Source organism: Stegostoma tigrinum, chromosome 20, assembly GCF_030684315.1.
Source record: "Stegostoma tigrinum isolate sSteTig4 chromosome 20, sSteTig4.hap1, whole genome shotgun sequence".
Taxonomy (NCBI): domain Eukaryota; kingdom Metazoa; phylum Chordata; class Chondrichthyes; order Orectolobiformes; family Stegostomatidae; genus Stegostoma; species Stegostoma tigrinum.
The window spans coordinates 39,908,138-39,934,843 of NC_081373.1; the positions used below are offsets into that span (position 1 = coordinate 39,908,138).

Sequence of the window (26,706 nt, forward strand, 5' to 3'; positions counted from 1 at the left end):
TGAGGTGGATATCTGGACCTGTGCACACAGTGTTCTTGCTGCAGCTTTTGGATGCTACTTGCCATTGATGCCGGCATTGCAAGTCTGTGCTTTCTCAATGACCTACAAGTGGGTTGGAGAGATGCCTTGCTGGTTGGGACAGTTGACAAGTTTGGGTGCCAGTGTCCATGGACGAAGGGTGCATACAAGTGGTGCCCGTAGGCTGCGTGCTGAGATGTCGTCGGTGTTGATCAACTTGGAGGTTGCTCGTGGTGGTAAGCTGAAGTCACCAGGCACCTGCTGTGACTTTCATGTCAAATTCTTAATATCCAGTTTTTTTCTGGTGTGTTTGCTAAGATAGGAAGCTGAATATTAAATATATGAGATATGGTATTAATAAGATGTTTAACAAGCTACAATCCTCTTAATTATCAACTCATTGCTCCTGACTAAGAAATTCACCTTGCGACATAGCTATAGATTAAGACTTTTGCACCTCCTACACTTTGACAGCACTTGTGGTGCAGTAGCAGTGTCCCTACCTCTTAGCTGGGAGTCCTGAGTTTAATTTCAAACTGTTCCAGAGGTGTGTAAATAACATCGCTGAACAGACTGTTTGGAAAACATCTGAAAGATGTAGTGAGATGGCCCCCACATGGAGATTGAACACAAGGGGCTTTTCATCCTATTCCATCACAAACCATCACCCATGTCTCTCAAATCCCTGGAAAATTTCACCCATTAATCAGGAGGAAGAAGTATGAGAGGATGCTGGCTGGGAATATTAAAATATATAGCAAGAGCTTCTACAGGTATTTAAAAAGGCAAACAGTGATTAAAATGAATGTTGATCCTCTAGAGACTGAGAACGGTGAGTTAATAATCAATAATAAGAAAGTATGAATGAAATGTGGAAATAGCTTGCTCTAGTTTTTAAAGTAAACAAAAACAATTCTGTAATAGCTATAAATCAGGAGCTGGAAGGGCAAGAAAAATTTAGTGAAATTACAATCATGAGTGTAGAGTTATTGAGAAAACTGGTAGAGCTGCATACTCACAGGTCTCTGGGTCCAGATAACTTCATTCTTGAATTATTAAAGAGGTTACTGATACTGTTTGAAAATCTGTCCTGCAAAGTTCCTTGAGACATTTTACTATATGTACCAAGTAATTGCAAGTTATTGTTTAATTTACTAGTAACTTATATATTTACAAAGGTTGTAAAAGATATAAAACTGAAATACTGGGGACATAAACAGAGTTTTCATTTATTATTTCCTGTCAAATTCAAATTTGGAAGTTTGTAGTGCAATCAAACTATTATTTATGTTTCAGGTCAAGAGCCACAACAAGTTCAAATCCAGATTATTTTAACTTTGCACGACAACATGCCATGAATAAATACAACTCAGATCCAATGCATGGGGAACAAAGAAGTAGTGAAGATAACTGGGTGGAAGCAGTTGATCTAGAAACCAAAGTAATCTCCAGCAAACCTCATTTACCATCAACGCCATCATTAGAATGCAATACTTTGAAAGTGAATGATCTTTCTGATTTACTGTATTCAGGTATTATGCAACATCTAATTACAGATTTAAAGTTGGTTTGGAACAGTGCCACTGCTTTTTGCAAGGATAATTTGATGCAAGATATTTCAGAGAAGTTATGAATTTCACCTATTTTCCTACTCTCATGCACTTAGTTAATACAATGTCAAGTGGAAGCAGCTGCATTGTATGTACCTGCGCAGCATGTTCATTTAAAACCTCTAGTTACTTGGAAATAATGAATTTGTTAAATAATCTTGGAATCAGAATGGTCCTCCCCCTGTAGATAGAGATTAAATGATTCATTTGTTCATGTGTTTTCTCTGCCCAACTTCATTACTGATATGTCATCTTGGGTTGTTTTCTCAGTGGTTTTTTGTCAGTGTTCATTTTAACATTGCCTTTCACTCACAGGGACAAGGTAAGTCCAGGTTTGACTAGCTCCCAAGTCTACCTCATAGAAACAAAAGTTGAGTGTGATGTTATTCTGAATCGTGCAAAACCAACTGAGTGAAGCAAACCCCAAATCCAAGCTATTCTCTCTTATATATTTTGATGCCTTATCAACAATAGTGAGTATGCTCAGAGCACTCAATTTGAATCGGTCTTTTATATGTGCAGTTGTCAGGCCCACATATTATTCACAAACATCTTTCCATGTGAAGTACTCAGTGCTGACAAAATTCAACCTTGGCAAGTCAGATGGCAAGGTGTGGAGAGAGAGATCGTGAATGACCTTTACCTCCTCATCAAACACCATGCCCAGTTTCCTCCCCACAATGCCAAGGGCAGTGGAAGCAGCTTCCATTATAACCATAAATGGAATATATGTACATTATTTGAAAGGTTGTGAAAAAGGAGCGGGAAATGGAACTAATTGGACAGTGCTTCAGCATGGACATAATGACTCCCTTCAATTCTGCATGATACCATTGGCCTCACCAGTAATTCGTGGTTTGCCAGACTTGTGCCAGGTTTATAATATATGCCTTGCTTTTTGGATCTAGACATCACTAAGAGTGAAATGTACATTTTTTGGTGTGTAAAAGATGAATGACATGAAATGAGGTGGATAGTTAACAATTATCAGAGAAGGCAATCATTAAAGGTACTGATCAGCCCATCTGGGTTGCTAACTCACTTTCAGAGTTGCCTTGGGGTTTTCCATTTGTAAACAAGGGCTGGATTACATGCTTTGCTATTAAAGCTACAGAAGTCTAGGTGATGTTATGTTTTTGTTTCAAGGATCTGCTCCTAACTTTCACTATTCATATAATTTTGAAGCTCATTTGCCATTATCAGGGAACCCTTACGCAAATTGATTGGAGATTGGCTGCACAACAGCTCAAAATCCTGCTGCATTTTCACCTGAGTGACACCTTCAATGAATGCAGTTTAAATGGGGAAACAAAAGTTAGATTAATAAGAAACAACTACATTTAACTCGTCAACAGATGCGATAGGGATTTTTGACCTTATGAACGTTATGAATCCATACTTTTGTCTGTCATATGATAGGTCCTAGGGCCAGGCATGTTTCTCTTCTACCCAGTGTCGCTATGACAGAAAGTATGCTGGATAGCACTAGTCACTCTTGGCATATCTCCAATAAATAATCTAGACCAATATCACAAAGTTAGTTGGGTCAGCTTTATTTTTAACAGCTGAGTTGCATTGTGAAATTTGTTACTTTGGGAGTAAGATTATACTTGGCGGGGGGAGCTAAAATAACAATAGAGATTCAGCCACCCTTTCACCCTGCCCAATTTTCCATTCTTTTGATGCCCTTAGAATCACATCCTCACACTTAACCAGAGTTTCCTTCAAGTTGACCTGTAACATGTCAACGAAGCGCATGTAGAGGGGGAGTTAATGCTCACTGGAAATGTGCTCAGACTTCAAATCCACTCCTTTGATTTTTCAACCAGTGCTCACTGTGAGGTTTACTGCTTCCTGAGCAGACCTGATAAATTCTACCGTCTATGATCTATGAGAACTGACGATGCTCCACTGTCTATTATCCTTTTAAACATACGTGGTAATCTGCAGGATAAAACTATAATTGATCAAGTCTATGCAGTATTGAAAGTTAGGCTATACAATAGGCAAGCTAAGACTAATACTGATAGATGTTTGACATGTATCTTGTTGCCTTGGTAACTGACATTTGAATCGAACACATCCTGTATCTCACATAGCACACACTTGTCATGCTATCATGTACAGCCTTCTTGTTAGTTTATATGAGAATCAGTTGAATGAACTACATAACCTATTTATGTAAATTTCCTGGGTATGTATTCTGCAGTTAAAAGCAAGGAAGACCAGCTTAACAAAAATGATGGTGTAATCCTTGGGCAAGATATCAGCAGTATGCTACCTGATGAAAACAACTTTGTAAAGGCTGACTCAGCTCATTGCCAGGAAGTGGAACATGTGACAAAACATTTCCCTCAGGTGGAAGATAACTGTCATTTTTCTGGTGAAAGTTGTACTCCATGTCAAGATTTAAAGTTTAGCCACAGCAAAGAAGAGAGGAATGATAATATTGGCCATTCAGCTGAAATATCTGAATACCGAGTATCTTTGCCTCTTCAGCAAACAGAATCAAACATGGGGAAAAGGAGATGCAACCCAGGATGGAGTAGTGCATTTTTTGGGAGTGAGTATTTTAACCAGCAAGTGAAGACCTGTATAAAACAATTGGGTCAACATAACTTGAGTGAAGACAAGAACATCGAGTCCAAATTGTTGGTAAGTGTTGTATTCATCACTATACTTCAATGGACTTGAAAATGAATTTTAAATGAACCTTTTGCCTCTGAATGAGTCATGAATTTTGTTTATAGGGTGACATTCAAAAATTGCTCCTTGCTTAAGTTTCCATTTTTTTAAATTTCAAAAATGTACTTTATTTGTTAAAATATCTTTGTATACACACATATTCACTGAAGCAGTTCAATTCTGTACAGACACATATGAAGAAATAAACAATGACTGGAGTTTGACTCTATCCAACAAACAAACCAAAGACATTTCTTACTTGTACAAGACTATATTTAGATGTTTCCTCTGAATTTACTTACAAATAAAAATTTAGTAAGTTTTTATTTCCATATAAAAATTACTATACTTATTCTATTGCAGTCACTTTCAATGGAAGTGTCTTTCTTGTAGAGCAAGACATTAATTTTGTAGAGAATTCAGAAAAAATGTAACAATGCTAAAAACCATAATTCACTTACTATTCAGTTAGAATTTTTCTTGTCATATCTCCTATATTATGCAAACATTGCAGCTAAAACTTAATGAGCATTTGAATTCTGAGTGGAATTGTGCTCTTTTTTATTTCAAGAATGAGATTTTAAAAAGCACCATAGCAGAGCATACATAATGTGATACAGTAAACATTACAGACGAAACAGTGTTTGCAAACATTAGATTCTGAAAATATTGACATCGACAGAGGACGATAAATAACATTTAAAATAAAGCATTGTTGCTTACTATTGTTCCAGTGTTCGTTTCCCTTTGTTCATTGCAAACCTGCTGCTATCAACTAACAGTGAATCACAAGAATCAATTATTATCAACAATTATGAGCTGATCAGAGATAGCCATGTGTTTTATAAAGGGAAAGGCATATCTAGAAATACTAGATAAATGCTTTGAAAATTTTAGTACTGTGACACTGAAGAGAATGCAAATGGATATTATTTACATGGGCTTCCAGATGACACTGAATAAGATTCCAGAAAAATTGCCAGAAAATGAGAGCGTTGAATTGGAGGCAACCCATTCCTGGTTTAACAATAACAGAGCTCCACTTAAAACTGCGATAAGAAAACATTGTTTTTTCTCTCAGAAAGTTATGATTCTTTCAAATTCCCTTACACAAAAGGTTTAAAATGCAGAATGTTTAATTATTTTTAAGGCAGAGATAGATAGATTCTTTGTCACCAAGGAGATGTAAAATTATCGGGGAAATGCAGAAGTGTGGAGTTGAAGTGAAAATAAAATCTGCCTTGATCTGATGAATGGTGCAGCAGGCTAGAAGGGCTGAGTGGCCAAATCTTGTCCCGTGTTCATATGAGTAAGGAGTTGTTTAGTGGATAGAAGACTGGATACAGTTGGTGGTTAGGTACTTAAATTGTCTGCACATGACAAGTCAGGTCACTCAGGTATCGGTACTGGGGCCTTTTCAGTATATTTATGATAAACTTGAGAGATGGAATAGAATGCCATTTACCCAATTTACTGCTAATGCTAAATTAGGTGATTCAGTGAATACGAAGCTGCAGTGGGATAGATTAAGCATGTGCACAAACCTTTTTTAGATTAGGCCCAACTTGGAGAAGTGTGAGGTTATCTCATCCTGGATGTGAGTTTGCTCGCTGAGCTGAAAGGTTAGTTTTCAGACGTTTCGTCACCATTCTAGGTAACATCATCAGTGACCCTCCGATAAAGTGCTGGTGTTATGTCCCGCTTTCCACTTATCTCTTTAGGTTTCCTTGGGTTGGTGATGTCATTTCCTCAGCAAGCAAACTCACATCCAGAAACTCAACCTGAGCTACAAATCTTCTCAAAACTCGTTATCTCATCCTCTTTGGATTTTAAGAAAGAAAGATCAGATTATTTTCTGAATGTTCGGAAGCCTGGGGCTGGGGTAGCAGAGAGATTTTGGGCCTCATATACAAGAAACAGTAAACATTAAACTAGCAAAGGTAATTCAGAGAGCTGATGAAATTTTGTCATTTATCACAAAGTGGGGTGGGATGTAAAGGAATGAAAGTTAGTTTTACAGTTAGATAAAGTACAGGCCAGAGTCCATAGAATACTGGGTCAATTCCAGCCACTGCATCTTAGAAACGTAAACATAGAAACATGGAAGATAGGAGCAGGAGAAGACCATTTGGCCCTTCAAGCCCGTTCTGCCATTCTTCACTATCGTGATTGATCATCCAACTCAATAGCCTAATCCTGCTTTCTCCCCATAACCTTTGAATCCATTTGTCCCATGTGCTATATCTTGTCGCCTGTTGAATACATTCAATGTTTTGGCATTAATTACTTCCAGTGGAAATGAACTCCACAGGCTCACCACTCTTTGGGTGACGAAATGTCTCCTCATCCCCATCCTAAATGGTCTACCTCGAATCTTCAAACTGTGACCCTTGGTTCTGGATACACCTACCATCAGGAACATCATACCTGCATCTACCCTGTCAAGTCCTGTTAAAATTTTACAAGTCTCTATGCAATTCCCACCCCCTGCCCCCATTCATCTGAACTCCACTGAAAACAATCCCAACCTAGTCAATCTCTCCTCATATGTCATAACCACCATCCCCAGAATCAGCCTGGTAAACCTTCGCTGCACTCCCTCAAGAGCAAGAGCTTCTTCAGAAAAGCTCCTTCTTCAGAAAAAGAGACGAAAATTGCGCACAATATTCCACGTGTGGTCTCACCTCGGTGCTGTATAACTGCAACAACATATCCTTACTCGTGTACTTGAAACCTCTCACAATGAAAGCCAGCATACCATTTGCCTTGTTTACCATCTGTGCACCTGCATGCTGACTTTCAGAGATTGGTGCCCAAGGACACCCGGGTCCCGCTGTCCATTCCCCTCTCCCAATTTACAGCCATTCAGGTAGTAATCTGCCTTCTCGTTTTTGCTTCACATGAATAACTTCACATTTATCCAAATTATTCTTAGGAAAGATGTATTGGCTTTGGGAGTGTGCAGCACCAATCCATCAATATGTTACTAAAATGGTTAAATTATGACAACAGGATGCATAAATTACGCATGGATTAAATATTAAAGCTGAAGAAGTAATCAAATTGAAGTGTTTACAATGATTAAAGGAACAAACAGGCTAAGTAGAGAAAACAGAGTTCCTCTTGTGGGAGAATTTAGAACAAGGAGGCGAGCCTTAAAATTACAGCTAACTTGTTTGGTTTTAGGAAGCAATTCTTTGCACAAACTTTCAAACACTTTTTAGGGGACTAACTGAAAATGTCAAAATGGCAATTTATACAGTTTGTTAGGTGAGAGAATTAAGGGTGACAGAACCAAGGAGGGTAGATGGAGTTAAGATGTGCATCAGCTACAATTGACATTTTTTATTGAAAGCAGTACCCAAATTAATTTCCAAGGTAGATAATATGAATAACAGCAAGATGCAGTTCTAAAATCGAAAACATTCTAAAGCAGTGTTAAATAAAATCACAGGATATTATAGGGTAGATAATCAAGAGGTTTCAGATGTGCAGGCAGGCAGGTATCAAATTAGATGTTACACTTGAAACTTAAGGTTCAGTAGGAAGGTAGTATGCAATAAACAGTAGGAAACTTCCTTTCCCAATTTTGAACTGATGTGACAAGACCTTGTTGCATTTGGATTCAGTGCAGATGACTCCTGATGCTACTGTCTTCCAACTGTGCTGCTACCTCTGCTAGTTCTGTCTTGCTGGTGGGATAGGACCACCTTCAGTGATTGTGATGGAGTAGTCTGATATTTTCGCAGCACAATATAATTCTGATTATTTCGGGCTGTTGCTAACCTTTTCTGTAGGACAGCTCTTCCAAATGTTTGCACAGGATGTTGGTAAGGTGAACTTTGCAGGGTATACTACCCTCGGAGATATTTGTTATAGAATTATAGCATCCCCTACAGTGTAGAAACAGGCCATTTGGCCCAATGAGTCCACACCACCCCTCCAAAGAGCATCCCATCCAGGCCCATGGCCCCTATCTTTTCACCGTAACCCTGTGTTTCCCATGTCTAATCCACCTAATCTGCACATCCCTGGACACTATGTGCAATTTAGCATGGCCAATCCACCTAACCTACACATCTTTGGACTGTGGGAGGAAACCGGAACATCCGGAGGAAACCCATGCAGCCACAGCAGAGAATGTGCAAACTCCATACAGACAGTTGCCCGAGGGTGGAATCAAAGCCAGGTCCCTGGCTCTGTGAGTCAGCAGTGCTAACCACTGAGCCACCGTGCTGTAGTGGGTTTTATTGTTATTTAACTTTCTGTTGCAGATTGGTACAACTGATTGGTTTGCTGGGCAACTTCAAAGGGCAGTTAATAGTCACCCACACTGTTGTGTCATTTTTGGTTAGACTTCCTTTCACAAAGCCTTTAATTGAGACAATCTGCTGGTTATCTTTACACATTTTATTACTGACTTATTTAAGTATATTTTAATTCCCCCAGATGCCTATTAGATTTGAATTTAATTCTCTGAACTATTATCATTCCCCCTGGATTACTAAATCCAGTGACATTACCACTAAGGCACTGTTCCTAATAGCTATAATTTTTTTTTCTTTCTGAAGTTAAACTGACCTTATTTTGGTTTCACAGGAGATTGAACAACAATTGATGATGGAGACTAAGAATTTCAGAAAAACTAAAATATTCTACCAGAAACTCCAACAACAGGAAAAAAGAAACAAAGGTTAATATGGTACATTCGTTTTTTTTTGTTATTTGTACATGGGAGGCAGGTGTACTGGCTAGCAAACTTTTATTGCCTATTCCTAATTGCACAAAAGGGCAATGGATTATTATTTAAACAGAACCAGTGGGTAGAGACAGGAGAGAGAGAGAGATAATGGGAACTGCAGATGCTGGAGAATTCCAAGATAATAAAATGTGAGGCTGGATGAACACAGTAGGCCAAGCAGCATCTCAGGAGCACAAAAGCTGACGTTTCGGGCCTAGACCCTTCATCAGTAGAGACAGGAGATTGGCACTAAGGTAAAATGCTCAGAGTTAGCACAAACACAGTGGTTTGAATGGGCTCCTCTGCACTTAACAGCTCTGTGATTCTGAGAAGCTGGGTGTGAAGGTAAACCCCAGTGTTGTGAGGAAGGAAGCTGGGGGGTTCTGTATCAGCAACATTGAAGGAATGGTGATATCACTGCCAAGTCAGGATGATGTGTGATGTGAAGAGGAACATGCAGGTGGTTGGTGTTCCTGTGCATCTATTGCCCTTGTCAATTCCAGATGATGCGGGTCAGAAATTTGTCAGGCGCTGTCAAAGGGGCCTTGGTGTGTTACTGCAGTACACCTTGTAGATGCTGCCACTGTGCATCGGTGGTAAAGGAAATGAATGTTGAAGTGGTGGGTAGTTTGCCAATAAAAGGGGTTGTTTATCCTGGATGGTGTACCAGCCACTTGAGTGTTGCAGTTGCACTCATCCAGGCAAGTGGAAATCACTCCAACACACTCCTCACTGGACCCTTGAAGATGTTGGGACAAGTTGCACCAATATGAGCTCCTTGACCTGCTTTGGTAGGCTTTTTCATAAATTTCTACATTTTCCCCTTTCAACCCTCAGTAATGCAACCCTTCTTAAGGCAGCTGTACATCTCCAGGTGTGGGAAGAGGGTTATATTGCCTGTGCCACGTTTCCAGTATGTGGATAGGAATATTATCGAAAGAAACAGTAATATCATAATCACTGGATGTTATTTGCCTCTTTCCTGCCTCTATGACATTATGTCAATTCCCACAACAACATTAACAACAAGTGTATGTGCATGTATGTGTGTAAAATGATGCTTCAGGGAAGCAATATCAAACGCAATTTAGCACAGGACCAAGCAAGATAACACGCAAGCCTCAGGCCTTGGAAACTGAAGGCATAGCCACCAATGATGCAACAGCTAAAACCGAGGATGCTCAACTAACCAAAACGATTGGAGCACTTATATCTGGGAAGGTTCATTATGCTACCATTGGTGGCTTTCTCCATGTGCTGAGAAATGGATCTGTGTCTTGTTACAATCTATCAGAGCATACATTGACTGGTTGACATTGGGTATCATTGTATTATTTTCCAACTGCGTATAGGCATTGTGAAGACAGGTTGAGAAAAGATTCAGTCCATGGTTATGCGAGAAATGAACGGTCAGATTCCATTCTTGTGGAAAGAAATGAGCTCGGCAAAAAAAGGTGCTGGAAAGTGCACAGAGCAACAAAATTCTCACATGAAAAAGTGCTAAGCAGGTCACAGTTTTCAGACTTAGCAAAAGCAGGTTCCTGACACTGGAAGTTGACATGATGCGTATGCATGGAATAACATCTTGCTTTCCTCATGTCATTTCACTCTTTGTAGCACTGGAGCCAGTTTTTCTGCACAGTGCTGCACATGCTGTGTCCAATTTTTGATTGGTCTGGGAGTTAAGCTTTGTCTAGTTGAAGAATATTTGTTTTTCTACCTTAACTCCTTCTCCAGAAGGCCTTTGACAAGGTTCTGCACAGAAGACTGCTAAATAACATAAGAGCCCATGGTATTAGAGGCAAGGTACTGCATTGATCAGAGATTATCCAACTGACAGAAGGCAGAGATAAGAGATAAAAGGGTCTTTTACAAAATGACAGCTGGTGACTAGTGGAGTTCTACAGAGGTCTGTGTTGGAACCAAAACTATTCGTGTTATACATTAACAATCTGGATGAAGGAACTGAGGATATTATTTCTAAGTTTGCAGATGACACAAAGATAGGCGGAGGGCAGGTAGTGTTGAGGAAGCAGGCAGGCTGCAGGGAGACTTAGACAGGCCACGAGAGTAGGCAATGAAGTTGTAGTTAGAAAGCAGTGCAGGAAAATGTGAATTTTTGCACTTTGTTGAGAAGAATAGAGGCATTAATGATTTTCTAATCAGGACAAGGCTTTGGAAACTTGAAGCACAAAGGGACTTGAGAGGTCTAGTTCAGGATTCTCTTAAGGTTAACGCACAGTTCAGTTGGCAATTAAAAAAGGCAAATGCAATGTTAGCATTCATTTCAAGAGGGCTAGAATACAAGAGCAAAGATCTACTACTGAGGCTGCATCAGGCTCTGGTCAGACTGTATTTGGAATATTGTGAGCAGTTTTGGGCTGTGTATCTAAGTGGGGATGTGCTGCAATCAGAGGAGGTCTAGAATTTAACAAGAATGACCCTTGGATAAAAGTCTTTTCATATAAGGAATGGTTGAAGACTCTGGTCTGAACTCAATGGAATTTAGAAGGATATAGAACATAGAACATAGAACAGTACAGCACAGAACAGGCCCTTCAGCCCACAATGTTGTGCCGACCATTGATCCTCATGTATACACCCTCAAATTTCTGTGACCATATACATGTCCAGCAGTCTCTTAAATGACCCCAATGACCTTGCTTCCACAACTGCTGCTGGCAACGCATTCCATGCTCTCACAACTCTCTGCGTAAAGAACCTGCCTCTGACATCCCCTCTATACTTTCCACCAACCAGCTTAAAACTATGACCCCTCGTGCTAGCCGTTTCTGCCCTGGGAAATAGTCTCTGGCTATCAACTCTATCTATGCCTCTCATTATCTTGTATACCTCAATTAGGTCCCCTCTCCTCCTCCTTTTCTCCAATGAAAAGAGACCGAGCTCAGTCAACCTCTCTTCATAAGATAAGCCCTCCAGTCCAGGCAGCATCCTGGTAAACCTCCTCTGAACCCTCTCCAAAGCATCCACATCTTTCCTATAATAGGGCGCCCAGAACTGGACGCAGTATTCCAAGTGCGGTCTAACCAAAGTTTTATAGAGCTGCAACAAGATCTCACGACTCTTAAACTCAATCCCCCTGTTAATGAAAGCCAAAACACCATATGCTTTCTTAACAACCCTGTCCACTTGGGTGGCCATTTTAAGGGATCTATGTATCTGCACACCAAGATCCCTCTGTTCCTCCACGCTGCCAAGAATCCTATCCTTAATCCTGTACTCAGCTTTCAAATTCGACCTTCCAAAATGCATCACCTCGCATTTATCCAGGTTGAACTCCATCTGCCACCTCTCAGCCCATCTCTGCATCCTGTCAAAGTCCCGCTGCAGCCTACAACAGCCCTCTACACTGTCAACGACACCTCCGACCTTTGTGTCGTCTGCAAACTTGCTGACCCATCCTTCAATTCCCTCGTCCAAGTCATTAATAAAAATTACAAACAGTAGAGGCCCAAGGACAGAGCCCTGTGGAACTCCACTCACCACTGACTTCCAGGCAGAATATTTTCCTTCTACTACCACTCGCTGTCTTCTGTTGGCCAGCCAATTCTGTAGCCAAGCAGCTAAGTTCCCCTGTATCCCATTCCTCCTGACCTTCTGAATGAGCCTACCATGGGGAACCTTATCAAATGCCTTACTGAAGTCCATATACACCACATCCACAGCTCGACCCTCATCAACCTTTCGAGGCACATCCTCAAAAAACTCGATAAGGTTTGTAAGGCATGACCTACCCCTCACAAAGCCGTGTTGACTGTATTTGATCAAGCCATGCTCTTCCAGATGGTCATAAATCTTAACCCTCAGAATCCTTTCTAACACCTTGCAGACGACAGACATGAGACTTACCGGTCTATAATTGCCGGGGATTTCCCTATTTCCTTTCTTGAAGAGAGGAATTACATTTGCCTCTCTCCAGTCCTCAGGTACGACTCCAGTGGAGAGCGAGGATGCAAAGATCTTCGCAAGTGGCGAAGCAATTGCATTTCTCGCTTCCCAAAGCAGCCGAGGACAAATCTGATCCGGGCCTGGCGACTTGTCAATCTTAATGTTTGACAAAATTTTCAGCACATCAGCTTCGTCTATCTCTATCCATTCCAGCATGCACACCTGCTCTTCAAAGGTTTCATTCACTACAAAGTTGGTTTCTTTCGTAAAGACAGAAGCAAAAAACTCATTTAGGGCTTCCCCTACCTCCTCAGGCTCCACACACAAGTTCCCTATGCTATCCCTGATCGGCCCTACTCTTTCTTTGACCATTCTCTTATTCCTCACGTAAGTGTAAAATGCCTTTGTGTTTTCCCGGATTCCTTCTGCCAAGCCTTTCTCGTGCCCCCTCCTGGCTCTCCTCAGACCATTTTTGAGCTCCTTCCTTGCCTGCATGTAATCGTCTCTAGCTGAACTTGACCCTAGCTTCCTCCACCTTATGTAAGCTACCTTCTTCCTTTTCACTAGAAGCTCCACCGCTCTCGTCATCCAAGGTTCCTTAATTCTACCCCTTCTTGCCTGTCTCAGAGGGACATATTTACTCATCACTCCCAACAACTGTTCCTTAAACCGTCTCCACATGTCTATAGTTCCCTTACCATGGAACAACTGCTCCCAGTCCATGCTTCCTAACTCATGTCTAATCGCATCATAGTTTCCTCTTCCCCAATTAAATATCCTCCCATTCTGCCTAATCCTCTCCTTCTCCATAGCTATGTAGAATGTGAGGCAGTTATGGTCACTATCACCAAAATGCTCTCCCACCACAAGACCTGATACCTGCCCCGCCTCGTTTCCGAGCACCAAGTCTAGAATGGCCTCTCCCCTCGTCGGCCTGTCAACGTACTGCGTTAGGAAACCCTCCTGAACACACCTTACAAAAACAGCTTCATTCAAATCTTCTGCTCGAAGGAGGTTCCAATCAATATTAGGAAAGTTAAAGTCACCCATTACAACAACCCTACTGCGTGCACACTTTTCCAAAATCTGTCGACCTATGCTTTCTTCAATCTCCCTGCTGCTATTGGGGGGCCTGTAGTAAACCCCTAACGAGGTGACTACTCCCTTGCTGTTCCTAATTTCCACCCATACTGACTCAGTAGGCAGATCTTCCACGACAAAGGAAGCTTCTGTAGCTGTGATACCCTCTCACAAGCAGAAGAGATTTGACTAAAATTTACAGAATACTGAGAGGCCTGAACAGAGTGAACATGAAGAAGATGTTTCCACTAGTAGGGGAGACGAGGACCAGAGTGCACAGCCTCAGAGCAAAGGGACAACCCTTTAGAATTGAGATGAGGAGGAATTTATTTAACCAGAGGGTGGTGAATCTGTGGAACTCATTACTGCAGAGGGCTATGGAGGCCAAGTCATTAAGTATTTATGTCAGAGATAGGCTCTTGATTGGTAAGGGGATCAAGGGTTACAGGGTGAAGGCAGGAGAAATGCATCAGCCATGATCAAATGGCAGAGCGTAGTCATTGGGCCAAATAAATTCTTGACAGACTTTATCACCCATCTGTAATTGCCCAGAGGGCACTTTGGAGTCAATCACTTTGTTTTGGGTCTGGAGTCACATGTAGGCAGACCAAGTAAGAATGGCAATTTGCTTCCCTAAATGACATTAGTGAACCAGATGGGCTTTTCCTGACAATCAGCATCAAACATTACATTCTTAATTCCAGATATTTTACTGAATTCAGGTTCCACCATCTGCCATAGTGGGATTTGAACCTGGATCCCCAGAACATTATATGGGTCTCTGGATTCACAGTCCAGCAATAATACCATTTCTGCTCCTCGTCTTATGGTCTCAGTGTAATTCAAAGTAAGATTAACCAAGACTTCAAATATTTCTAACTAATAGTTTTATTATTGTCAAAATAGCATAGGTTTACATGAGATACATTAAGTCTTTAACTCAGTAGTAAATCAGAAACTCAGAATGGGAGTTCTTCTGCTTGTGAGAACTAAAATGTTCATTCTCCGCTGACATCCTTTTCATTAAGATGTTAACAATGCTCTACTTTCTGTATTGTATTCCCATTTTACTTGTGCATTGAGCCCTGGCTCGACTTGTGATCTCTCTACTTTTCAATTCTTGCTAACAAAAATAAACTTTCTATGAGTTCCCATTCTCTCTTTTCATGGTTTTGCAGGCTTATATTGTCAAACACACAGTTTACAGCTGTTTACCATCTCTCTCAGGAGATATTTTTTGTAGACTTCCAGAGAGCCTGTATGAAATTTGAGTTTGATCAACTTGCCAGTGCGTCCAGGGTCTAGGCCCGAAACGTCAGCTTTCCTGCTCCTAAGATGCCACTTGGCCTGCTGTGTTCATCCAGCTCTACACCTTGTTATCTTGGATTCTCCAGTATCTGCAATTTCTATTATCTCTGAACAGTTAGCAGTTGTTTTTAATAAACTCCATCCCTTCAATGAGTAACTAAACAAGTTAAAGTCCATAAGTCCTTGACAGTGCTACCTCTAACAGTTAAAATGTCTTTCTAAGCATGACAATGAATACTTGCACTCCAGAATCAGATTGAGACCTGACTTTAGTTATTACTGTTGAGTCACTGCAAAATGAACACTGTTTAGTATTGGTGGAAAAATGGTAATAGCATGTTGTCCTCGTCTAATGGCACCAATTTGAGTTTGCTGAAAAGCCAGTGCAAGTCTTTGCCCTTAAGGCTTCAGTTAGTTCGCTTGGCTTATTCACTGTACATTCAGAATGTAACATTAAATTTCAATTTAAAGGAATTGATGCAAAGTTGGTGCTGTCCAAACTGAAGCAACAGCTTGAAGAAATGAAGCTGAAGATGGAGTTCCTTGAGCTCGCAAAGAAATATCTTGAGGTATGTTCAGTGATAAAAGTTCAATGAAGGAATGACTTTTCTAGCAATGGCAACAATATTTGTTAAGTATATGATTAAGTTAATATTTTCACTAGTTATTGTTTATGAGCAAAGTTTTATAGATTATGAATGTGTAGCTTAAACAAAGTATCGCAGATTGTGTTCTGTGTTTACTGCAGAACCCATACATCTCTACATAATCTCTAACACATGTACATGACCAGCATGAAGTCATCACCTATTTGCCTGCACCACTGCAAACGTCCTTATATTACAAGAAGGACTCGTGAACGAGGGACCCACAGTTGTTCAGGGATGACATTTCTATCAGGAGCATCAATTTCCTCAAATTCTCTTCACATTTCTCTTGCCCGCTCATGTTCCACAAATCATTCTCAGTGAAGTCATGCCCTCAATCACTCATGACCACGCAACATCTTATACTGGCCCTTCGGCCAATTGACTGTATGTTATTCCTCTCTCCATCAGCATTGTCTCCCTGTCTTTCAAAGCTACTGGCATTGTCCCCTACTCAAATAAAACTCACTCTTTTGACCTATTTTACCTATGAAGTAGCTCCATTTACAGTCGTTACTTTTATGATGAATGAACATGCATATCCATCTCTCACAACTCACAGTTCGACCCTCTAATCATAAATGTCACAAAACACAAAAATCACCCCAATGAAAGTCACAAATGGCTTTCCCTACAATCATGGTGCATTATCTCTGCACAACTTCTTCTGGAGCCTTCAACATGCTCAACCATAACGTTCTCATCTGGAGCTTACTATCTAGCTTGGTGAGAGCAGCCTTTTATTTTTACCCATCCATTGTAAGAGCTTTTCCAGCATTTAATTCTTCCAATTCCTACCCTATCATTTCAGGAATGTTCTCAGATTCTATCTTTCCCAGCCTACTCCTCCTCTTCGATGTGTCACCCATTGGAGAGGTCAGTGCAGGCAAGGGGTTAGCTTTTTTATTTAGGCTGATGATGTTCTGTTTCATATGGGTCTGAAAAGGAACATACTTGATTGAGTATTTGATTAAGCACTACTAACTTGTGAGATCATGAGGATTTTATCAGAGTAAAGAAGGATCCCTTGTGAGTCAGAACTTGAGCTTGTGTGCTCCCAACAATATTAGTAGTAATGTTTGTTATACAAATCTAACCTGTAAACTATTACAATAATTTAATAAACGTTGCATTGTTTACTCCACTAGACTCATCCAGTTAGATCAGAAAGGTGAATTTCCTAATCCTTACTCAACTATTTCAGGTTTGAAGAAACAAACTTATAACAACTCATAGTTCAGTCACTCAACCACTGTTCTCAATCCCTCCATCTCCTCTGTGCTACCAGACTGTTTGACTGATATCATGTCTTGTGTGAATTCTAAAATTAGACTTTGGAAAGAAACCAATACAATTGTTTTTGGACCTGAAGAAAACTTCATATCTTCACAAGTTACTCTGCACCCCTTCCCCTCCCCTTTCCCTTAGGTTGAACTTCCTCAGGTTGAACCAGAATGTTTGCAAAGTCACATTATATTCCCATTCAAGCTGAACTTTGAACCCAATATCCAATACATAACAAAAAATGTCAGTATAAACTTCTGCAACATCACCGTCTTCTGTCCTAATTCAGCCAATCTGCCATTCATTTTTGCTTTGTCAGTTTCAGGCTCAATTATTAAAATACACTGCTGACCTCTGATCCTATATCCATTGTAAAGGAGCTGTGGCAGTGACACTAGTCACTTCACTGTGAACACCAAACAAGCCATACATTGCTTCTTTAGCTCCTCTGACACATCACCGTTTTAGTGAATATAAAACTGTCAGCATGGTATCGTAAAGGGGGCCTGCTATTCTTGTGCTTTTGGATGAATAGTTGCAGTCCTGAGACAATAACTCACAGATGTTAAGTAATACCAGTTGAGTAATTCCAGCATCTTCTGTTTTAAATTTCAAATTTCCAGTAAAGTGTGTATTTTTTTTGTTGAAGCAGACGTCATTGTATGTTCTTAATAGTAACTTTGGTCTCTCTAGGTGTTGCAAATGGAGCAATGGGGCCTAAACGCCTCTGTTCTTCCTTCACTGGTTGCTTCTTCGTGTCAGTCAGAGACATTAAATCTCAGATCAGCTGATACCAATTCCATCCTCACCTTCCATTCTTTAAAAGGTGATCAGAACCAAAGCAGGGGCAGAACACAAGTACTTCAGGCTGGAACAGCAGTAGGACTGATGGCTTATCTCTATAGCAGGTGAATGACACAAAGGAAAGAGTATTAAATAACCATATTCAGTATAATTGCTCAATTAGAAAGGTAAGAATTTGTATTTGCAAGACCATTTATGACCTCAGGAATATCACCACCTGTAAGTTGCTCTCCAAGCCACTCACCTTCCTGACTTTAAAAAAATCACCAGTCCTTCACTTTCACTGGATGAAAGTCCTGGAATTCCCTCCCTAATGGCATTACAAGCCTACCTACACCAAGTGGACTACAGCAGTTCAAGAAGGTCAAAAAAATCACATAGCACCATGTTATGATCCAATAGGTTTATCTGAAAATGCAAGCTTTCGGAGCTCAGAATCCTGTGTCTTATACTCTCTCTCTTGCCCTCTGCCTGAGGAGGGAGCAGAGCTTTGAAAGCTTGTGTTTTCAAATAAACCTGTTGGACCATAACCTGGTGTCGGGTGATTTTTGACCTTAGCCAACCTATTCCAACACTGACATTTCCACATCATGCCAGTTCAAGAAGGCAGCCCACCACCAACTTCTCAAGGGCGTCTAGGGACTGGCAATAAAATGCTGGCCAGCCAGCTACGTCCACAACCCACACATAAATAAAAAGAAATTCATCATTTTAGTCAATTATCAATCTCATTATATATCAGATCAGAATTCATGTAGTATCAAATTTACTTATGCAGTACATAATACACAAAAAAAACCTGGTAGCTATTTTGTAATAACGCAGAGCTATGACAACTTTGAAAAGCCTGTTTAAATAGAAATATAATTTTCCTTTTTCACAAATAAACATTTATTAAGAAGTGAAAATATAATGAATGATGCTTTTAAATTATAGAGCAGCTATTCATGTACAGTAACTTTACAAATGCAGAGTTTGGATATCAAAAGACTGGGTGTTGTAGACATTTCGGTGTAATGCCGGGTCCTTTGTCTGTTGTTCGCGACAGATTAATATATGTACATTAGAATTGTGAAGCACGTTATGATAGTGTTTCAGTTACATGTTGTCATACAAACGAGCAGTTTTAAGAAGATAAATACCTAAGCTGTGATGTGAATAACCACTAATTACCGGTTCATTATTATATTGTAGTAAGTGTAGAAATGAGGTATTCAGCCCAACAGAGCAATGCCAAGCACCATTGGCATCTCATTCCCTACCAGTGGTATTTATGACTTTGATTTTGCCATGAAAACATCTTGATACATTAATTAATTATTTCTAGCTGTCTGAAGAGTATTTCGTTTTGATAATTTTTGTGCTGGCTTTGTTTGACTCCATAGAATAATGAATACCTGCAAAATGAAGATTACTGTACAAATCTTTTTGTATTTAAAGAAAACACATTAATTTATTAAATTACAGATCAGATGTTCACTTGTCAGTCGGGAGCATACTGGGGGAAAAGTTATTGAATGTTTTGCTGAAGGTGATTGTTGACGATTTACAAAGACTTCTAATTTGATGCTCCAACTAAACTTTACTATTGTCAAATTGTGCCCAGCAGCTAAAAAGTTATCTTCTGAGTAGCTGTAACAAGTTCTGAGCAGTTGTAAAATTGTATCCTGCACTCTTTTCTGTTGCCCTGTTGCCTGTAGAGCATGTAAGATAACACTTTCCATGGTAAACATGACAGGAAGAAATCAAATCTAATCAAATTATCTCAATTGCTGTATTGGCTTTTCAGAAAGAAAACCACATTCCAAAAGCTCAAAATTTGCTTTAATGGAAATTTACCAAACTAATTTTACCTTATTTTAAGAGTGAATAGATCTGAAGTTAGCTTTCAATAATACAAAGTTAAAACAATCTTAAGCCTGTATTTTGACAACAATCATCAATCATGTTGCAGGAATGACCTAATTTGCCAAGAATGTCTGCTGTAGTCTCCATCTCAAAATTAATTGTAAATCCAAATGACATCTCAATGGTACCTGCTTTGTTTATTGTTATGTTCATAAATCATTCTCTTGCAGCTGCCTGAATAATGGTCTATAATTTAGGTTCCAAAGAGATGTTGGCATCTGTATTGTCAGCAATGCCTGTTTTACTATTAAGATATTTTTGCTACACTTAATGTCTAAAAGGAATAGGCTTCAAAGAGAGAAATTTACTTAGTGCATTGACGTGTACCTTTTTTAAAAAAAAGTCATGAAGATTAGACTTTCAGTTTTGTGACACATTCTCATCAAAGTGGTTAAAAAAAAGCGAAGAATTGTAAATGCTGGAAATCTGAAACAAAATCAGAAATTGCTAGAAAAACTGAGTAAGTCCAGCAGCATCAATGGAAAGGAGGCAGAGTTAATGTTTGGGGTCCAATGACCCTCCTTTAGAATGGGTTCTTAAGTGTTAACTCTGCTTTCTTTCCACAGTTGTTGGCAGACCTGCTGAGTTTTTCCAGCAATTCCTTATTTTGTTTATCCTAAAAGAAGTGTTTGGTTGATATATGTTATCTGTTTGCAGGGGAAGGCCTGCATTTAAAGTAGGAAAGCTTAAATATTTGTTTCTTTTTCAGTTTTTTTCTGACAGACGTTTCTATGCATAATCTCAGCTTTATTTACTTTAAAGCTAATAATATTGTAGAACTTGCTTAGGATTAGTTTCAAGTGCAGACTACAATCTCTATTGTTCCGTACTGGGTAACTTAATTATGTAAGGTGATAGATAAAAAGATTTGTTTTGATTTCTAACCAGGAGGAACCAGTAAATACTATATGTCTGGGAAAGGTACTTTTAATATGTGCAACACAGTTTTGTCTTTGTGTGCTAAAACAATTCAAGCTATCTTTTGCATATGGTAATGTGTATATTAACAGATGTTGTTAATTTTACAGAAATGCAGTAATAGAAGGCTATGTCCAACAGTTTTTTTATACTTTTCGTTATTTCGCATCACCTTGTGAATTCCTTCAGTTTCTGGAAGATAGATACAACAGTGTCAGTGATTTCAGGTATTGCATAAATTGTAGCGAACTTCTGTCTTTCAATTCTCTTCCATTTTATGTTGCCATGTATGTTTTTGTACTGTATTGGAAAGTATTGTAACTTAATCAGCATAAGTGATATAAATCCTGGTTATTAACATTGACCTCAGATTTGAATATATGATCAAAATAGCTCAGAAAATGACCTAGAGATTTGATTTGGAAGAGTCAGTGAACTTTTAAAACTGCAATCATGATTTATAAGTTTCACCTTCATGACCAACAGATTCCACTTGTGAAAACTGAGCAGCGTGGGCAAGTTGGGCTGAAGGGCTTGTTTCCATGCTGTAAGCCTCTATGACTCTATGACTTGTGATATCGCTGCAGAAAAGCATTAGGCTGAATGTTAAAAGTCTTTGGAAATCACTTAGCCCAGCCAAATTGAAACATCCTTTTTCTTAATTGTGAGAATTTTAACACTCAGCATTTGCCTTTAAAAAGTTGAAAACCTGTATCAGAGCTTTCTCTTAACATCCAAACTATGATTCAATCAGTGACAAGCATCGAAAATATCTATTGAATTGTATAATTCTTACCCTTTAATCTCTTGTAGATGCCATGATGTCATGTCCCCACTATCACTAATTTTAATCAAACATTTTTATGATTTTTTTTACAATTATTTTTACAATTTCAGTGTGAATCAAAGAAGTTCATCTGACTCCATAAATGTGTATAACCGAAGTTTAGATCTTCTTCAGGCCTGGATTGAAGAATGCTACTATGTAGATTTTGGAGAAGAGACTGAAGTTTTACACATGCTAGAAACTTTTATTTCCTCAAAGGTATTTCTGAATCCATCTGGAATAATTCTACCACATAAAGGCATTCATTAATAAATGTGCAAAAGTGCAGGATCATTTCTAAAAAGTTGGGTGTACAGTGTTTGATAAAATTGAAACATTCAACAATCATATACAAAATTCACACTTGCTTGACCTCAGAAGGACCCATATTATTCCCTGAGACTAGTGTACTGAATGAAATTCAAGTGTACAGCCTTCCTGAAGAGTGTAAGTGAACCCTGCCAGTTTGGCAGCTTGGCATTGGATTTGGTACTGTACCTTGAAAGTTTAAGAATGGAAAGAAGTTTTTTTTTGAGATTTTAAAGTTGATGCAAGAGTCAATTGGAGCCTCAGTCTGCTGGTTTCTGGGTAGGAAAGCCCAGAGAACCACCCAGAGCAGAAAGGTTCCGCCACTGATGTCAATCTGTGTAATAAGATGAAAGCCTGGAATGCACCCTTGTCATACAACTTCAAGTTCCCTCTTTTTGAATTGTGTGCAGGAACCCCCTACCCTCTTAAGCCCTGGTGGCATCATTGCTGGGTGGCACTGATGGGTTCAATCCCAACATAGTAACCATGATCATAGCTATTGTCTTTATATTCGTGATAAACCTAACAATTGTTATGCGTCTTTCATCCGCATAATGCAGTGTATATATCGAATTTTATTGATAAAAAATGAACAATGAAACAGCAGTGCAAATCATATTACAACGTTGTATATAATAATTTTAATGAATAGATTGTACGAGATCAAAGATTCAGTATGAATCATAAACATATAGAACTGCAGATAATATACAACAGGAATCATTGAAGAACTAAGTAATAATTAGAATTATTAGATTTGCTTAATCTGATCTTTCTTTTAAAAGGTTATTCCATATGACAGTCGAGGTCAATATTTAGTAAGTATACTTCAAAGCTTCTCTGAGAAGAAGAAGGCCTATAAGCTACCTTATGACATTGTCATGTTGGAGGATTTGAGGAATGAAGAGTATAACCAATCAGTTCATTCGATGTTCAAAAAGGTTTTGGATGAAGATGTTTCTAGAAAGGTATTGCACTCCTTTTTAGCTGAAAATGAATAATGTAGTGAGAGCTATTCCTCATTGTTGTACCCAGGAAATATACCTCTCCTCCGTACTATGGAACGGAATAACAAGTGTGTTGTTGTGCTTTTACAACTATATTAACTGGTCACTCTGTTGTTGTGGACTGAGGTTCTTGGGAATTCTAACAGAATTCCAACAAAGGTCAGATTATTGAAAGTAAAACATTGTCTCATTAAAATGGATTTCATTAGTGGATCTTATAGGTGTAACACAATGTTGCTGCACATTATCTTCTATCAATCTCTTGTTGAAATAGAGCTTTAAATGGAAGATTAGTAAACGTACTGAACCTTCAAGCCCTCACCAGAAGGAAAAGTCTTACAGCATAGCCACTGCCCTACCAAAGCCCTACTATACCGGCTTTGTAAGAGAACTGTCAGGAGATTACCAGAAAGTTGATGAGAAAAGACTTTTCATTTTGGCTGACTACAGTCCACAGCATCTAGCCCAGCAACTGACTTTGCTGCAACAGGTACCATTGAAATTCTTCTCATATTACCGAATAGCATTTGTAACAAAGTAAAATGTATTTTTTTAACCCTGTCCCTGTTCCCCAATTTCTCTTCTGCTCTTCCCTGAATGCACTCCCAGTTACCATTCATTCAAAAGTGAATATTAAATACAGTTGAACCTGATTGTATTTTCACTTGTAATATCCAGCATCAAATGGGTGTTTGTCCCTAGCCGAAGTAAATTGTACTATTATCTGAATTTCTCTTTAGAACTGTGATGATAAGAACGTCGGAATTGCTAGAGGTCAGCAACCCGAGATTCGCCTCATTTTCTTTCTACAAGGCCCAGAATTACATTCTATTGCAGTTGTGGACTTGACCAATGGCAATAAATATTTACCATTGAGTCTACAACAGATACAGATATGAGGCATGGAAAAGACAAGTTTGGAAAGTTTTGTGAACTTTAAGCTCACAGACATCTATTTTTCCCTAGCTTGGTATATGAACGACACATATCATCCCAAAGCAATGCAAACGCTGGACACTCAAAAGATAAACATTACAAAAATGCCTGCACTTCAGAAGGACTAACTCCAAAGGACTTTGAAGTATCTTGAGGAATTGAAGGCTACCATATAAATCAACGTTCTCTATTTAGCCATGTTATTTTTCTTGCTTATATTAAAGATTTGCTCTTCTTAAAGACCAGTGCTACAAAAATTTCTTGCTCTTTGGCTGTATTGCAGGAGATCTGGACAAAATTGAAAAAAAGTGTGACAGGAAAAGACCCTAGCCAGGCAGGCAAAGCTAGAAACATAACTTTTACTGTAGGCACTTCTTTCTGTAGTGTTTTAAACTAAATCACATTTGTATTTCTATACGAATTGCGGTTGGGAATTCAGACTCATGTCTTTGTTAAGGAATCCAGCTTATAGTATAAATGGAGTAAAGTCTGCAGCAAAGGGATTGAGAAATTTTACAGATTTTTTCTTAGTGGAAAGGAAGGACAGAAATTAATACAAGCCTTCTTTTGAGTAGAAGCGACTGTATAATATACATCAATCTAATGAGTCTCAGTGGTGTTCTTTGCTGCTTTTTCCTGGATTATTCTCATTAACCTCCCATGATATCCTGCTGTTGCAACATTTCTTTGAATATTTGTATGCCATCAATTGTAATCTCTACCAGTTCCCAAGCAATCTGTAGCTTTTTTTCTGCTTTGTACTCTGGGTCTTCATTACCCTGAATCTGGGCAAACCTTCTGAGTGTTATTCATGTTCTGGATGAGCTGACCTAACATTAATCAAATCTGCCTGTCGGAATCACCCTTCAAATAATGAGCCTGATTATTATTACTTGTATTCATTAGGTGATTCAAATGGGACATGAGTCCTTAATTATTACTAATTGATTAAATTATATGTTTAATTAATTAAATCTCACCTCCTACTTTGTGAAGTACTGTTCTATAGTTTTCATTGAAGTGAAACATAAAAATTGAATTGCATCAGTTGTCATTTGTATATTTGTCATCATGGTAGGGTCTTCAACAAAAAGATATGTACCAACTTGACCTTGTCTGTTGAAGATATATCTGATCAAGGCAATTTTGGTAGAAATACTTTGGGGAATTTGATAGACCTCCAAATAGTGAGAAGAACATTGGAACAAACCTGCAAAGAAATCACAAAGATATGCAAAACTTAGATGGCGATGATACCAGGGGACTTCAATTGCCCAAATATGGAATGTGTGCCAGTCATTTGCAACAGTATATGTCAAGTGCATTTTCATGATCCACTTTGCTCATTGCAAATAGGGAGCCAAGTGGCTAAGACTGTCCTACTGTACACAGCTTCTACATAAGTTAAACTGCATGAGATCTCAGAAGAACATTGGGTCTCAGAGATGAGATTATGTAGATCCAACTGGTATGCGAGTATGCTCTTAAATCCAGTAATCAGGTCTCAACTGTAAATTGAAAAGTACACGTCACCTTGTTGATCCTCTTCAGAAGATTCAAAGACACTGGGATGGAATCTAATAGCTCCCTGGTAATCACTTTAAACTATCTCTTTTGGCAACTTCTCTGCACTCCAAACAAAGGTGCTCCCATACTTTCTACAGGTCAAATCTTAAGACCAAGAGGGAAGTAAGAACAATGACTAGCCAGTGGCTTCAAATCCTGCCAAGGCCAAGCAGTTAGAACAATGGAAGCGAACGTCAGCTTTAGGTGCCACGAGTTGCTTTTGATAGTGGGAAGATTCATTGCTTTGTATTGGTCAGTTACCATCGGTCTAAAGGTAGCCTGCTCCAGCCACTAAGGGACTGACTTGCCAACATCTGCCTCCCTCAGTGAGTATGTGAGGATGAGGGATTCTGTCCTGTCAAGTGGGTTTGTGTTTGGCACATATTTAGGGGAATGAATACTCACAATCATAAAATGAAAGCTGAAAATTCTCTGGCTTGGAAACTGGAACACCTATGTATCTTGCTTGCGTGAAAACTTGCATCCAACAGACAAAGCATATAAGGGGAGACAGTGGTATAGTTGCAAGGTCCTTGGTCGAGTAACCTAGTAATCTCTGGAGACCAGGCTGAAATGCCACAGTTGGAACTGGTTGATTTCAATTTAATTGATGAAAATGAAAGCTAGTCTCAGAAATGGAGACCATGAAACTATCATTTGTTGCAAAGGACATATCTGGTTCACTAATGTGAATGAAAGAACTGAAAATGTGAAACAAAAATAGACATTGTTGGAGAAACTTAACAGGTCTGCCAGCATCTGGGGAGAGAAAGCTGATTTAATGCTTTGAGGGAATGACCCTTCATCAGAACTGGATCTGAAGTTAGTACCAATCTGTACCAACCTTAACTTTGTTTTCTCTCCACAGATGCTGCCAGACATGCTGATTTTCTCCAGCAATTTTGGTTTTTGTTTCTGGTCTACCAATACCCTTTAGGAAAGGGATTCTGCCATCCATACTTACACATGACATCAGATCCACACCAATGTGATAGTATGTTTAGTGATCTATGATAATGATCTGTCAAGCATTTAGTTCAAGGACAGTTAAGAATGGTCAACAAATATTGGTCTTGCTAGCAATGCCTCCAATCCATGGAAGTTTTTTTTAAAAGATGTCTTTGATCAATTATTGGCTCTCTAAATTTAT

At 39.1% G+C, this 26,706-nt stretch overlaps 1 protein-coding gene across 4 annotated transcripts in view; it reads left to right on the forward strand.

Annotated features, from left to right (window-relative positions):
• Positions 1 to 26,706, forward strand: part of LOC125461975 (kinase non-catalytic C-lobe domain-containing protein 1) — a 195,557-nt gene that overhangs the window by 145,568 nt on the left and 23,283 nt on the right. For all 4 annotated transcript variants that reach the window (XM_048551413.2, XM_048551414.2, XM_048551415.2 and 1 more), the window contains 9 exons: positions 1,315 to 1,550; positions 3,838 to 4,283; positions 8,913 to 9,006; positions 15,823 to 15,920; positions 17,976 to 18,190; positions 21,023 to 21,139; positions 21,810 to 21,957; positions 22,833 to 23,015; positions 23,329 to 23,544. In XM_048551413.2, coding sequence (XP_048407370.1) covers positions 1,315 to 1,550; positions 3,838 to 4,283; positions 8,913 to 9,006; positions 15,823 to 15,920; positions 17,976 to 18,190; positions 21,023 to 21,139; positions 21,810 to 21,957; positions 22,833 to 23,015; positions 23,329 to 23,544 — 1,753 coding nt within the window. The remainder of the gene's footprint in view (positions 1 to 1,314; positions 1,551 to 3,837; positions 4,284 to 8,912; positions 9,007 to 15,822; positions 15,921 to 17,975; positions 18,191 to 21,022; positions 21,140 to 21,809; positions 21,958 to 22,832; positions 23,016 to 23,328; positions 23,545 to 26,706) is intronic.